The sequence below is a fragment of the Leptonychotes weddellii genome, chromosome 4 (assembly GCF_054177405.1).
Source record: "Leptonychotes weddellii isolate Sample4059 chromosome 4, ASM5417740v2, whole genome shotgun sequence".
NCBI classification, from domain to species: Eukaryota; Metazoa; Chordata; class Mammalia; order Carnivora; family Phocidae; genus Leptonychotes; species Leptonychotes weddellii.
The window spans coordinates 73,413,841-73,428,805 of NC_138372.1; the positions used below are offsets into that span (position 1 = coordinate 73,413,841).

Genomic DNA, 14,965 nt, shown 5'->3' on the forward strand with positions numbered 1-14,965 from the left:
TGGGTTAGCCCAGTGATGGGTATTAAGGAGGGCATGTATTGAATGGAGCACTGGGTGTTATATGCAAACAATGAATCATGGAACACTACATCAAAAACTAATGATGTAATGTATGGTGATTAACATAATAAAAATAAATAAATTAAAAAAAAAAGATCAGAGTGGAAATAAATGAAATAAAGACTTTAAAAAAGCAATAGAAAAGATCAATGAAACCAAGAGCTGGTTCTTGTGAAAAGACAAACAAAATTGATAAAACTTTAGCCAGACTCATCAAGTAAAAAAGAAAAAGGACCCAAATAAATAAAGTCAGAAATGAAAAAAGGAGAAGTAACAACCAACACCACAGAAATACTAAGGGTTATTAGAGACTACTATGAAAAATGATATGCCAACTAATTGGACAACCTAGAAGAAATGGATAAATTCTTAGAAACAGACAATCATCCAAAGCTGAAACAGGAAGAAAATCTGAACAAAACCTATTTGTTACTATTACTAGTAACAAAATTAAGGCAGTAATTGAAAAACTCCCAACAAACAAAAGTCCAGGACCAGATCAATTTATAGAAATTCCCCTTAAACTATTCCAAAATATAGAAGAGGAAGGAAAGCTTCCATATACATTCTATGAGGCCAGGATTACCCTGATACCAAATCCAGACAAAGATACCACAAAAAAAGAAAACTATAGGTGCATATCCCTGATGAACACAGATGCAAAAAATCCTCAACAAAATATTAGCAAACCACATTCAACAAAATGTTAAAAGGATTATTCACCATAATCAAGTGGGATTTATTCTGGGGGCACATGATGGTTCAGTATTCATAAATCAATGTGATACACTACATCAACAAAATGAAGGATAAATATCATATGATTATCTCAGATGCAGAGAAAGCATTTGACAAAATTCAACATCCATTCATGATAAAAACTCTCAACAAAGTGGGTTTAGAGAAAACATACCTCAATATAATAAAGGCCATATATGAAAGACACCTGGGTAGCTCAGTCAGTTAAGCACCTGACTCTTGATTTCAGCTCAGATCATGATCTTGGGGTCCTGGGATCGAGCTCTGCATCAGACTCCTCGCTCAGCAGGAAGACTGTTTGGGATTCTCTCCCTCTCCCCCTGCCTCTCTCCCTGCTCGCTCATTCTCTTTCAAGTAAATAAATAAATCTTTAAAAAATAATAAAGGCCATATATGAAAACCCACAGCTAACATCATACTCAATGATGAAAAACTGAGAGCTTTTCCTCTAAGATCAGGAACAAGACAAGGATATCCACTCTCACCACTTCTTACAACATTGTACTAGAAGTCCCAGTCACAGCAATCAGACAAGAATAAGAAATAAAAGGCATCCAAATTGGTAAGAAAGAAGTTAAACTGTCACTATTTGCAGATGGCATGATACTATATACATAGAAAATTTTACAGACTCCACCAAAAAACTATTTGAATAAATGAATTCAGTAAAGTTGCAGGGCATAAAACTAATACACAGAAGTCAGCTGCATTTCTATACACTTAACAAAGTAGCAGAAAGAGAAATTAAGAAAACAATTCCATTTAAACTGTACCAAAGTAATAAAATGCCTAGGAATAAACTTAACAAAGGAGGTGAAAGATCTGATCTCTGAAAACTATAAAACACTGATGAAAGAAATTGAAGACAACACAAACAAATGGAAAGACATATCATGATCATGGATTGGAATCATATTGTTAAAATATTCATACTACCCAAAGCAATCTAAAGATTCAATGCAACACCATCAAAATACCAATAGCATTGTTGACAGAACTAAAATAAATGATCCTAAAATTTGTATGAAACCACAAAACACCCCAAATAGATAAAACAATCTTGAGAAAGAAGAACAAATCTGGAGGCATCACAATTCCAGATTTGAAGATATACCACAAAGCTGTAGCATCAAAGAAGTATAGTACTGGCACAAAAACAGACTCATAGATCAATGTAACAGAAGATAGAGCCCAAAAATAAACCCATGCTTATATGGTCAGTTAATCTATGAAAAAGAGGTGAGAATATACAGTGGGGAAAAGACAGACTTTTCAATAAATGTTGCTGGAAAAATTGAACAGCTATATAGAAAACAATGAAACTGGACCACTTTCTACCACCACACATAAAAATAAACTCACAATGAATTAAAGACTTAAATGTGAGACATGAAACCATAACACTCCTAGAATAAAATACAGTAATTTCTGGGATACTGGCTGTAGAAACATTTTTCTAGATATGCTTCCTAAGATAAGGGAAACAAAAGCAAAAATAAACTATTGGGATCACATCAAAATAATAAGCTTTTGCACAGCAAAGGAAACCATCAACAAAACAAAAGCGACCTACTGAACAGAAGATATCTGCAAGTGGTATATTCAGTGAAGAGTTAATATCCCCCAAATATAAAGAACTTAATACAACTCGACACCAAAACCCCATATAATATGATTAAAAATGGACAGAGGAACTGAATAGACATTTTTCCAAAGACATGCAGAGAGCCAACAGGGACATGAAAAGATGCTCAACATCAAGGAAATGCGAGTCAAATCCACAGTGAGACACCTCCTTACCCTTGTCAGAATGGCTTGAATCAAAAAGAAATAACAAAGAGGTGGTGAAGATGTGCAGAAAAAGGAACTCTTGTGCACTGTTGGTGGGAATGCAAACTGCGGCAGCTACTGTGGACAACTGTACGATGATTACTCAAAATACTAAAAATAGAAATACCATATGAGGGGCGCCTGGGTAGCTCAGTCAGTTAAGCATCTGCCTTCGGCTCAGGGCATGATCCTGGAGTCCCAGGATAGAGTCCGGCATCGGGCTCCCTGCTCAGCGGGGAGTCTGCTTCTCCCTCTGACCCTCTCCTCTCTGGTGCTTTCTCTCTCTCTCTCAAATAAATAAATAAAATCTTAAAAAAAAAAAAAAAAAAAAGAAAAAAGAAATAGCATATGATTCAATAATTCCACTATTGGGTATTTATCCAAGAAAACAAAAACACTAATTTGAAAAGATGTACACACCCCATGTTTACTGCAGCATTATTTACAATCAGCATTATTTACAATAGCCAAGATATGGAAGCAACCCAGTGTTCACTGACAGATGAATGGATAAGATGATATGGTATATACATATGTATATACATATACATACAATGGAATATCAGCCATAAAAAAGGATAAAATCTTACCATTTGTGATAAGAGGGATGGACCTAAAGAGTATTATGTTAAGTGAAGTAAGTCAGACAGAGAAAGACAAATACCATACGATTTCACTTATATGTACAATCTAAAAAACAAAACAAATGAACAAACAAAAAGCAGGAACAGACCCATAAACACAGAGAACAAACTAATGGTTGCCAGAGGGAAAGCAGCTAGGAGGATGGGCAAAAGGGGTGAAGCGGGGGTACAGGCTTTCAGTTATGGAATGAATAAACCACAGGAGTAAAAGGTACAACATAGGGAATATAGTTAATGGCATTGCAATTGTGTTTTATGGTGACAGATGGTAGCTACACTTTGGGTGAGCATAGCCTAATGTATAAACTCATCAAATTATTATGCTGTACACCTGAAACTAATGTAACATTGTATGTCAACTATACTTCAGTTAAAGAAAAAGTAAAAAATAAATAAATAAAAGTCAGATCATATCACTCCTCTACCTAAAACCTCCCAATGGCTCCCCATTTCACACAAGGGGGAAAAAAATCTAAGACTAAAAATGGATCACAACGTCTTAAAAAAAGTCTGATCTCGGGAGGCCTGGATGGCTCAGGTGGTTAAGCGTCTGTCTTCAGCTCAGGTAATAATCCCAGGGTCCTGGGATCGAGTCCCGCATCTGGCTCCTTGTCAGCGAGGGGCCTGCTTCTCCCTCTGCCTGCCGCTCCCCCTGCTTGTGCTCTCTCTCTCTGACAAATAAATAAAATCTTAAAAAAAAAAATCTGATCTCAACATCCTCACCCTAACTTCTATGGGCTCATAATGTACTCAGCTCTTCCTCCCTTACTTTGCTTTGGTCAATTTGACTTCTGTTATTTCAAAAACATGCCAGGTACAGCCCCACCTCAGGGTCTTCTTTGCAGTTATTGTTTCCTCTCCAAGAATTCTCTTTCCCCAGATGGCTTTATACTTTCACTTCCCTCTCAGGTATTTGTTCAAATGTCACTTTTCTGGCCATTTTGCCTAAAATTGCAGCCTCCCTTTATCCACCCCCTCCCCCCAATATTCTGTATTCCCTTCCCTGGCTTTAGTTTTCTCCTTAGCATTTAACACTAATGCATTATACATTTTACTTGATTATCTTGTTTATTGTTTTCCCATTGGAATGTAAGCACCATCAGGGCAGAGATTCTTACATGTTTTATTCACTACTATATCACTAACATTCAGAAAGTATTCAATAAGTATTTGTTAAATAAATGAATGAATGCTAAATATACATTTATGAAGGAAAAAAATTCAACCTAGAATTCTAAATGTAGAATGCAATCAAAGGAAGGTCAAAACCAACACATATTCTCAGGCAAACAAAAAACATGGAAAAAATAAATCACTTATAGACCTTCCAGGGAAGAATAAAAGATATACTCTGGTAGAAAGACACTGGATCCAAAAGGAATAGCAAGAATAAGCAAAGAAAATAAATCTAAATAAGCACTGACTGTGTAAAACAATAATAGTAATAAGTAATTTGGGTGGTATAAAAACAAAGTAGAACCAAAACAATAATATGTAAGATGGGAAGAAGTGTTTACAGTTAAAATATTCTAAAAGCCTTGTTTTTCAGGAGGAGGATGGAGATATTAAGTTTTTGACTTTAAGTCAGGTAACCATGTAGACAATTTAAGAATAACATCTTTGAGAATAGAATATTTTCCATTCCAGGAGAAGGGAAAAAGGGAGGATAAAGAAAGCTCACTTAATCCAAGCAGAAGACAGAAAAGGAGGATAAAAAGATTCAAAGAAAATGATGGTCAGTAAAAAGAACCAAATAAAATAGTAGAAACAAATCTAATACATTAATAATCACAATAAATGTGCATGTACCAAACATGCTAGTTAAAAGACAATGATTCTTGGTTTTGAATTTTAAAAACTGTGTTACATGTCGTTTAAAAAAAGATACACCTAGGGCGCCTGGGTGGCTCAGTTGGTTGGGCGACTGCCTTCGGCTCAGGTCATGATCCTGGAGTCCCTGGATCGAGTCCCACATCGGGCTCCCTGCTCGGCAGGGAGTCTGCTTCTCCCTCTGACCCTCCCCCCTCTCATGTGCTCTCTCTCTCATTCTCTCTCTCTCAAATAAATAAATAAAATCTTTAAAAAAAAAAAGATACACCTAAAACACAACAACCACCAAAAGGTAAAAATAAAGAGATGGACAAAGATAAACGATGTGAACACTATTGCATAGATTACAAAAGGGCAAGAGAATGTTATGAAAATATTTATGCCAACACATTTGTAAACTCATAAAAAATAGATATATTCCTAGAAAAATATCTTAGCAAAATTGACTTAAGAACAAACAGGAAGCCTGAAAAGTCTATAACCATAATAAAAAGAACACAACAGGGCCAGATATTTTTATAAACAAGTTCTATAAAATTTAAAAAGTAACTCCATATTTATACAAATTCCTTCCCAAAATAAGACGCTGTATACTCACATGATCAGATTAGTGTAACCTTGATACCAAAACTAAAGAACAGCACAAGAAAGGAAAAGTACAGGGCAATCTCATGCATGAACATTAATACAATAATTCCTAAACAATATACTTGCAAACAAAATCCAGCAATGCGTTAAAATGTAACTCACTATGCACAAACTAGGTTTATTCCAAGAATTCAACAACAATTCATACCTTGTAACTGCCCACGAAAATAGATAAAATGGAAAAAACAATATGATCATCTGAGATAAAGAAAAGACATTTGATAAAAATCAACAACCAAATACGATTTAAAATTAAACTCCTGGCTAATTTTTAAAATCATAAAGACTATAAAGATGACCACTATACTGCTTCTATTAGTTACTGTTCTGGAAGTTCTAAAAACAAAATGAGAAAAAGAAATAAAAGGTGTAAAGATTAGAAAGAATCATAATTGTTACTATTTGCAGATGATATTATCTTTGTAGATAGCATAAAAGTGTACAAATTACTGGAATTAATTAGAATGTGGCAAAGTGATTCTTATAAGATCACTATACTCAAATCAATTATATTTCTCTATACTGTAACACAGGAAATCCCATTAAAAGGTATATCACTTACAACAATAAGACAATACAAGGTACACAGAATAAAAACAACAAAAAATATACAAGTCTCTCGTGAAGAAAATTAGAAATGTTACTGAAAAGCATTAAAGGAAACCTAAATAATGCAGAGACAGACAATGTCCCTGGATAGGAAGATACCATTATATAGATTTAAGTTCTCCTCAAACTGATGCATTGATTCAATTCAAATAAAAATTTTAACATGTTTCTTTGTGAACTTGCCAAAGCTAACTCAGAAACCCATGGGAAAAAAGAAAGAACCCCTAAGATACTTCTGAAGAGTAAGACTATGGGAGCTTGATATTAGGAATAGACAAACAAACCAGTCAACAAAGAGGAAAGCTCACATACAGATCTTTACATACACAGAAACTTGATATAACAGTGATAGCATTGCAGATCAGTGAAAAAAGGAGTATTCAATAAGTAGTGTTGAGCCAGTGCTGGTAGCTACTGCACTAGACATTAAGATCTAGATTGTTCAATATTCTTGGCTAATAAGGGCTCTGCCGGCAAACGTATTGATCACTACCAATTTCTGCAACGAGACTCCTTCTCCCCAGTCTTGTGAGCTCCATGGGAGGTATAATGGATAGCTGTCTAGGGGGCTGCAGGTATAACTCCCCTAAGCTATAGTGAAAAAAAGAGAAGAGTAAGTGGATTCTTCCCTTGAGTAAAGCTTGGTGGGAAGGTGTCTCTCCACGTGGCCTCTCCCCCAAGTGTAGCATATGGTGTAGCCAGCAGAAACGACAACTCATGCTACCACCCTCAACAGCTCTCTCTGCATCTCTGCAGAAACTCTTTCCAGCTTCAGATTCATGAGTAGAGATCCTTTTAGGAATGAGGTAGTATTTTTTCTCTAAAAAGGGTCGCATTGCCCCAGCAGTAAATTAACTGATGGAAGAAAGTAGTCTAAGAGAGATGCTTAGTCCTACACTGGTGGTACCACTTTGAGAGGAAGACAAAATAATGGCACTTTAAAAATTCAAAATCTTTGGCTTTTGGATTAAAGTGAATCAAACCTTGTATGGACCTAGAGGGCATTATGTTAAGTAAAATATGTCAGACAGAGAAAGACAAAGACCATATGATCTCACTTATAATGGAATCTAAAAAGCAAAAGAAACAAACAAACGAACAAAGCATAAACAGACCCATAAAAGCAGAGAACTGGTGGCTGCCAGAGAGAGCGTGAGGGATGGGCAAAATGGGTGAAGGGGAATGGGAGGTAAGGCTTCCAGTTATGGAATATATAGGTCACAGGAATCAAAAGTTCCGGCACAGGGAGTACATTCAAGGATACTGTAATAGTGTTGTCTGGTGACAGATGGGAGCTATACTTGTGGTGAGCACAGCATAATGCACAGAGTTGTCATATCACTATGCTGTACACCTGAAACTAGTGTAACATTGTGTGTCAGATAAACTTCAATTAAAAAATAAATAAAATAAAGTGAATGACACCCAACTTACAGGGTTTTAAAGTGTCTATAACAATCTTCCTGTAGGGGCCCCTGCGTGGCTCAGTTGGTTAAGTGTCCAACTCTTGATTTTGGCTCAGGTCATGATCTCAGAGTCCTGAGATCGAGCCCTGAGATCAAGTCCACGCTGAGCATGGAGGCTGCTTAAGATTCTCTCTCTTCCAGGGCGCCTGGGTGGCTCAGTCATTAAGTTTGCCTTCGGCTCAGATCATGATCCCAGGGTCCTGGGATCGAGCCCAGCATCGGGCTCCCTGCTCAGCGGAACGCCTGCTTCTCCCTCTCCCTCTCCCACTCCCCCTGCTTGTGTTCCCTTTCTCACTGTGTCTCTCTCTGTCAAATAAATAAATAAAATCTTTAAAAAAAAAAAAAAGATTCTCTTTCCCTCTGCCCCTCCCCCTCTCAAAAAAACCAACCCACAATCTTCCTGTATATAACAATCTTCCAAATGTTCCATTAAACCACGAAATTCAGCAAATATTCAATATGTATGCTAAATTAAAACTGTAGCCTCTAATTGGATGCAACTTCAGAAAGAAGAATATATATGCTAATAATTGGGTAAAAAGATACCTGTTCCTTATGTTGAAAACAATAACAAATTTGTAATTATTCAACTTTTATATTTTTTAAGTAGTCTTTACAACTGCTAAATTATAATACTATATTCCACTTGTGTAAAAAGTCACCACTGTATTCTCCAAATTCTCCACCAATTCTAATATACCCTCTAAGATAAGAGATTCAATGACATTTTTAGTCTCTGATGCCTTGAATAATCCCCAAAGCATTCTTTTTTACTTAGTTTATTGGATTGGAAAAGAATGCACAGAAGAGGCAGAGTGGCCTATGCAGAAAAAGTTTTGGAGAAGACATGTTTAGGTAAGTGCCACATATCAGGTGGACCTTATTTATACTTCTGGGTCTCCATTTTCTCATTTGTAAAATAAGTATGGTATTATCTGTCTTGCACATTATTAAAAGGATCAGTTACACACACAGGGATGAATAGTGTCCCCCCAAAATTCCTGTCTATCTGGAATCTGTCAGTGTGACCTTATTTGGAAAAAGGTCTTGTAGGTGGAATCAAGTTAAGATGAGGTCATACTGAATGTGTCTGGGCCCTATATCCAATGACTGGTGTCTTTATGAGAAGGGAATGTGAAGACAGAGACACAGGAATGGCCCTATGACAATAGAGGCAGAGATTAAAATGATGCTGCTATAAGCCAAGGAATGCCAAGGAGTGTTGGCAACCATCAGCAGCTAGTAAGAGGCAAGGAAGAATTCTCCCCTAGGGTCTTCAGAGAGAACGTGGCCCAGTCGAATCCTTGATTTCAGATTTCTAGCCTCTGCAACTGTGAGAGAATACATTTCTGCCCTTAGTCACCCAGTGTGTGGTACTTTGTTTCAGAGGCCATAAGATTCCCAAAACAGAAATGAAGCATTTGGCTTACCCCCCCCCACAGAGAAAACATACCACAGCATTTTGTTCTGGCTGAATAACAACAGCCAGATTCTGATCCTGTTTGACATGGAATCTCCAAGAACACATTCTAACAGTGTTGTAGTTAGGGATCACGTTTACACAGTTGACCACAACTCAGTTGAAACAGGCTTTAAAAAGGTGTGGAGGTGGGGTGAGGTGAGGAAGTGAGAGAGGAAATGAGGGGGAGTAGGAGAGTGGCGGTATTAGTGGATCTGAATTTCCCACACGGATGCAGCCAGACCTCTGGAGTTCCTGAAGGCAGGTCTTACCACCTCATTTTACTCTTCCTGTGTATTAACATCATTCTTTTCTCCAACTGTAGTCTATCTTTACCTGGCAGGTGAAAACATGACTGCCAGGAGCTCCCAAATTTTATCTTTCACAGAGTTTGTCCCCAAAGAAAGACTGTCTCCATTTTCTGGATCCCCAAGTCCAAAAAGCCCAGGGAAACACTGAGTAGCCTGAGCTGGGTCAGCTTGCACTCCTGAACTACCTGTTGCCGCTCCTTGGCTGGGCAGGTACCAGAGGGAGGGATGGATGGAGACAATCTACCCAAGGGACAGCTCTAGTTTCCTTCCTTGATAAAGAAGTCATTTCACTTTTGTTCTTTTACCCCTAATTCTGACTAAAATGCTAAACTGAAGTGAGCAACCAGAGATAGAGAAGTTAATTTTAAAGGCAGATTCAAATACAATTTGAAGAATAAGAAGTAGTCATAGATACATCATCAAGAAATGCAATACATTGATAAAGAACTTTAGTGAAGAGCCAATAAGCACATGAATCAGATGCTTTATGTAAGTTTAAATTTTCCTAGCTGGAATTAATTGAAACACAATTTCCCCTATTTAAAAGAATAAAAGAGAATATAAGAAACTAAACTGCCACTTGAAGATGTAGTTTAAAGAAATTCTTATCTTTTGGTAGTAGAGGAAATATATTTCACCAGCAATAAACATTTGACTGCCCTGTGTGGGCAGCGCACTGAGGTGCCACGAGATTGTTTCCAGAGATAATTCAACTCAATATTCAACTTTTAACTTTCTTAGAAATATAAATGATCACTTACCATGGTACTGGGGTCTCTATCAGCTCGATTTAGTTCAAAAGAATTTATTTTATGGGCACTCATTTCATCAGTATCAGCAATGATATAATGTCTAGGAGAGTAAGCATTGGACAGGTTCTCAAGCAGCCTCAGGATCTCAGTGGTGTGCCCACCTGGAAAAAATATTGGAAGGCCTAAGATTAAGAAACCCACAGTGTGGTTACCAGAGGGGAGGTGGGTGAGGGGATGGGGGAAACAGGTGATGGGGATTAAGGAGTGCACTTGTTGTCATGAGCACCTGGTGTTGTATGGTATAGTGTTCAATCACTACATTGTACACCTGAAACTAATATTACACTGTGTTAACTAACTGGAATTTAAATAAAAACTTAAAAAAAAGAAACCCTCAATGGCCATATCTATTTGACTGTGTTATACTAATGTTATGTTTTATGTATTTCTCAATAGGTGAAAGGAGCATTTGGAAACAATAATCTATGCCCTTGAATAAATACTACTTTTATATGGGGGAAGAGGATAATAACTTTATAAAACTAAAATTGGCACTAGCAGTAGGTGTTAAGGAAGGCACAAAGAAGTATGAGACACAACTCCTGTTATCAAGAAGCCTGGTGAAAAGGGGAAAGACACACAGACATTTAAAGAGTCATGCAAGACAGCATGAAAAACTTAAATGGGGGCAGAGGTGAGGCAAGCAAATGGTTATGAAAGACCAACCCTGTAAGAGGAAGGGAGATCCCTGGTAAAGGCTGAGAGGACTTGAAAGGTAAAGCTAATGAACAGATAAGAATAGGGAGGCCACTGGCCAAGAGTGGGATTATTAGGACATGAGATGGCAAGAGCTGAGATGTGTGTTCAGGGAATGGTGGGAACACTGTGAAGGAGGGTGAAATCAGATCAGGAAAGTAGCCTGGAAAATGGAAAGACGGTCACTGGGTCACTGAAGGTTTCTGTGCTGAGAAGTAATGTCAATGAGGCATGAGCACTGACCCGCAGGACTTGGGGCTTCCTAAGGAAGACTACTGTTCAGCACTGTAACCCCAGCTCCTGAGAGAGGTCTCAGCATACTACAGGTCGTCAAATATTTACCAGCTTTACCAAAAAACTGTTCAATTTTTGAAACTGTACAATCTCCAAAATTTTAATACTTCTAATTTCAAAACTATGAATTTAAAAATCGACTGTGTACACTGAGGTTTCCTCCATGGGAAAAAAAAACACCAAAGAATATCAACCTCTCATGTTAACTATATAGCATTTAAAGCAAAGCAATCAAACTTCTCTGAGCCCTATCATACCCATTTCGTTTCACTTCATACTCTCTCAGCCTCAGCCAGGTTGATGTCCTTAACATTCTTTGTATTCATCTTATTTGTTACCTCCTCCTTGCCTCTGGTCACAGTGTCCCTCCTATCTACTAAACTCTCCCCCACCAACAACTGTTGTTAGAAAGCGCTTTCAGTAGTAATACAGTGAACATATAGAAGGATAATCAAACAAAATAAGTGTGTGGTTTCTGCCAATGCACATATTTTCTTACAGTAGAAAAGGAAGGATTACTCTCTAGGTTCCAGAAGGAATTAGATATAGAAATAAAATTGGCATAGATTATGTGTGAGGAGGAATTAGAATCATACTTTATAACTTGTCACCCATCTTATTGTCTGGGGCATGTAATTTACACATCTGATTTATACTCATTTTGGTATTTTTGTTTTTAGCCTTGAGAAAATGTGGTTTGCAAAGTAGGTACTTGTTTTCACAGCTGGACCAATTAAGGATAAAAAGGATAATATCCACATTCCCACTGAAATTAAAATTTCATTATACCTGCTTTAACAGTCTTCTCTTTTTTTTAAAAGGAAACATTTACTGAATACATTCTTTAAAGATTTAACCTTGCCACGGAATAAAGTCATTAAAATGATGGGCTTTGTCTTCCATTTTACTCTTTTATTAAGATATATTCTTTGGGAACAAAATCTTCTCAGTTTTACTTAAAATATATCCAGAATCCAATCTCCTCCCCCCCCTGCATCTCCTTTGCTATTACCCTGTTCCAAGCCACATCACCCTCACATCAATTATGACCACGATTTCCTGGTCTGCTCCCCCAGCTCCGCTTGTCCATTCAAGTGTCTACATCAGTCTATTCTCAACACAGCATCCAGTGTGATCCTGTTAGAGAGAGTTGATCAATTTACCTCTGCTCAAAACCCTCCAGTGGCTTCCCTTTTCACATGCAATAAAAGGCATCTTATAATTTGACCCCTTACTTTGTTACCTCATAGACCTCTTCTGCTTCTACCTGGCTTAAGTCTATTCCAGCCACTCTGGCCTCCTTGCTGTTGTTGGGTATCTGTCATCTCCCCCGGGAGCTTTTCCTTACAATTCTGTCTAAAATGCAACCTCCTTCCCCTACCTCATAATATTTATCACCATATAATTTAATATGCAGTCTATTTATTTCTTTTGTTTTTGTCTCCCCTAACCCTTGCTCCACTAGAAGGTAAGCACGATGATGGCAGGGACTTCTGTTCATTTTGTTACTGCTGATCTTCAGTGCCTTGAAAACAGTAGGCACTCCTATAATTGAATGAATGGGTAGATGAGCATTTGGTATTAAATCTAAAATTTGCCTAAGGAAATCATATGATATTTCAAAGAAAAGTAGTAATTTTAATTGATGTTCTTTTGAAAATATGTGGTTGATTAATCATATTTTATGGAATCTAAAGATTAGACATTTTTTGGTATTCACGGTAAACACTGAAAAATGCCTTCCCCCTCCTCCAAAATTCTGGCCATGAACTATTAAACTATTTGTCTGATTACAAGTCTTCCTTTGACTTGGAAGATTCTTTGAGGTCCTTGACCTCTCCCTACCCTGAATGGTTTGAATGACAAAGGCACCACTTGCCAGACTAATTCTCAATCTTAATTTTGGTTCCCAGTCCACCAAATCTAATACTGTCAAGTGAATGGCTCTAACACCCATTCATCTATTTGTTCAAGACAGAAACCTGGACATCATTCCTGAGCCTTTCCTTCCTTCATCCCCCGCTTTCAAACCGCAAGTTCCTACTTGTTTCCCTACCTCAGTCTTTGTCAAAACATTCTCTTGACAATGCTGGCTGGATGATCTTTGTAAAAAGTTTATATTTAATTGGGTCACTCTCCACTCAAAAGTATTTTAAAAGATCCTTTGCTACCAGGACTAACAACAGTCACCATTTATTAAATGCTTATTATATGCCAAGCACTTTGCTAAACACTTTTAATATTACATTTAGTCTCTCCTCTTCTCATTCCATATTTTTCAAGGTGGAAACAGAAAGTTCAGTGAGGTTAACTAATTTGCCCAAGATCACCAGGTCAGTAAGTGGCAAAGATGTGATTCAACTCCAGGATTATGTCAATCTAGGGCCTGTGGTCCTAACCCCTACATGGTATAAAGCAGTGGAGTAGTGCCAATAATAGCTTTATAGAGCATGGTTTACAACGCCCTTTGGGATCTGCACTGGGCTTACCGCGCCACATGGAACTCAAAGCAACAGTGGCCTCCCACCTCTGGCCATTCCAAGTGCTATCAACTTCTTTTCACACCTTCCCAGTCCTCAAAGCCTCTTTGGTTCTTTCCTGGTCATCTTTCAAGTCTCAGTTTAGACATCACTTGTTCCAAGAATTTTCCTGTCTCAAGTTCAGATAAAACGGCGCCCTTCCTGAAGACTGCCATAGCAGCCTACACTTCCCAGATTATAACAAGTACACATTTTGTTTTGTTTTTTGTTTTCTGTTAGTTTTTCTGTAATCTCCTTTTCATTCACTGCTGTATCCTTGTACCTTTCACACTGCTTAACTACCTAGTCACCACTCTGTGGCAAGTAGTAGTAGTAGTCAGTTTTGTCATTTCCAGAGCTTAGCATAGTGCCTGGATTCCCCAAAGGCTCAACATATGTTAACTGAAAAAGGTAATGAGTTATACTTGAACATCAGTTTAGAACATTTGCTCATACTGTAAATATTATTCTAACTGGATACAATCTCCTAGCATTTCTAAGTGTACACAGTATATCTATCTCTGTCAGAACTTACTGTGAGGGCCTGCAGAGCTGGTAGACTCTGTTAAATTGTATTACCTGATAGGGCAGCTTGTTGCTCATATGCTGACACAATATTCTGAAATGTGTATTGTTCTATGGTCAGTAGATAACTGTTTCTAACCTCATGGATTTGTATATTTATAAATGTGACAATTCACTTTGCCTCATTTATCATCTAGTATTCGTGATTCCTAGACTAAATACAAAATGCCTAGATTAATGATGCAAACAGCTATTTTTAATCAGGAAAATTGTAAGTTAGCAACATAAGGCTTCTGCGTCCTCTCTGCTTAATAATAATTTGTTAGAATAATATACGCTACGTGGAAGCTTAATTACAGACAAGTGTAAGTTACTCATTTGTCCTTAAAAGATGCTTGGGCCGCGTCAGCAAACCAGGATTTCGCCCCTGGGCTGACCGGTTCCGGTTAACACAAAGAAACTACAAATCTCAGCATGCAATGCTCCAAAAAGTACTAAGGAGA

At 37.5% G+C, this 14,965-nt stretch overlaps 1 protein-coding gene across 6 annotated transcripts in view; it reads right to left on the bottom strand.

The window, feature by feature from the left end:
• ALG14 (ALG14 UDP-N-acetylglucosaminyltransferase subunit) overlaps positions 1-14,965 on the bottom strand; it is an 88,364-nt gene that overhangs the window by 73,093 nt on the left and 306 nt on the right. For all 6 annotated transcript variants that reach the window (XM_081818835.1, XM_006748581.3, XM_031019616.2 and 3 more), the window contains exon 2: positions 10,378-10,529. In XM_081818835.1, coding sequence (XP_081674961.1) covers positions 10,378-10,529 — 152 coding nt within the window. The remainder of the gene's footprint in view (positions 1-10,377; positions 10,530-14,965) is intronic.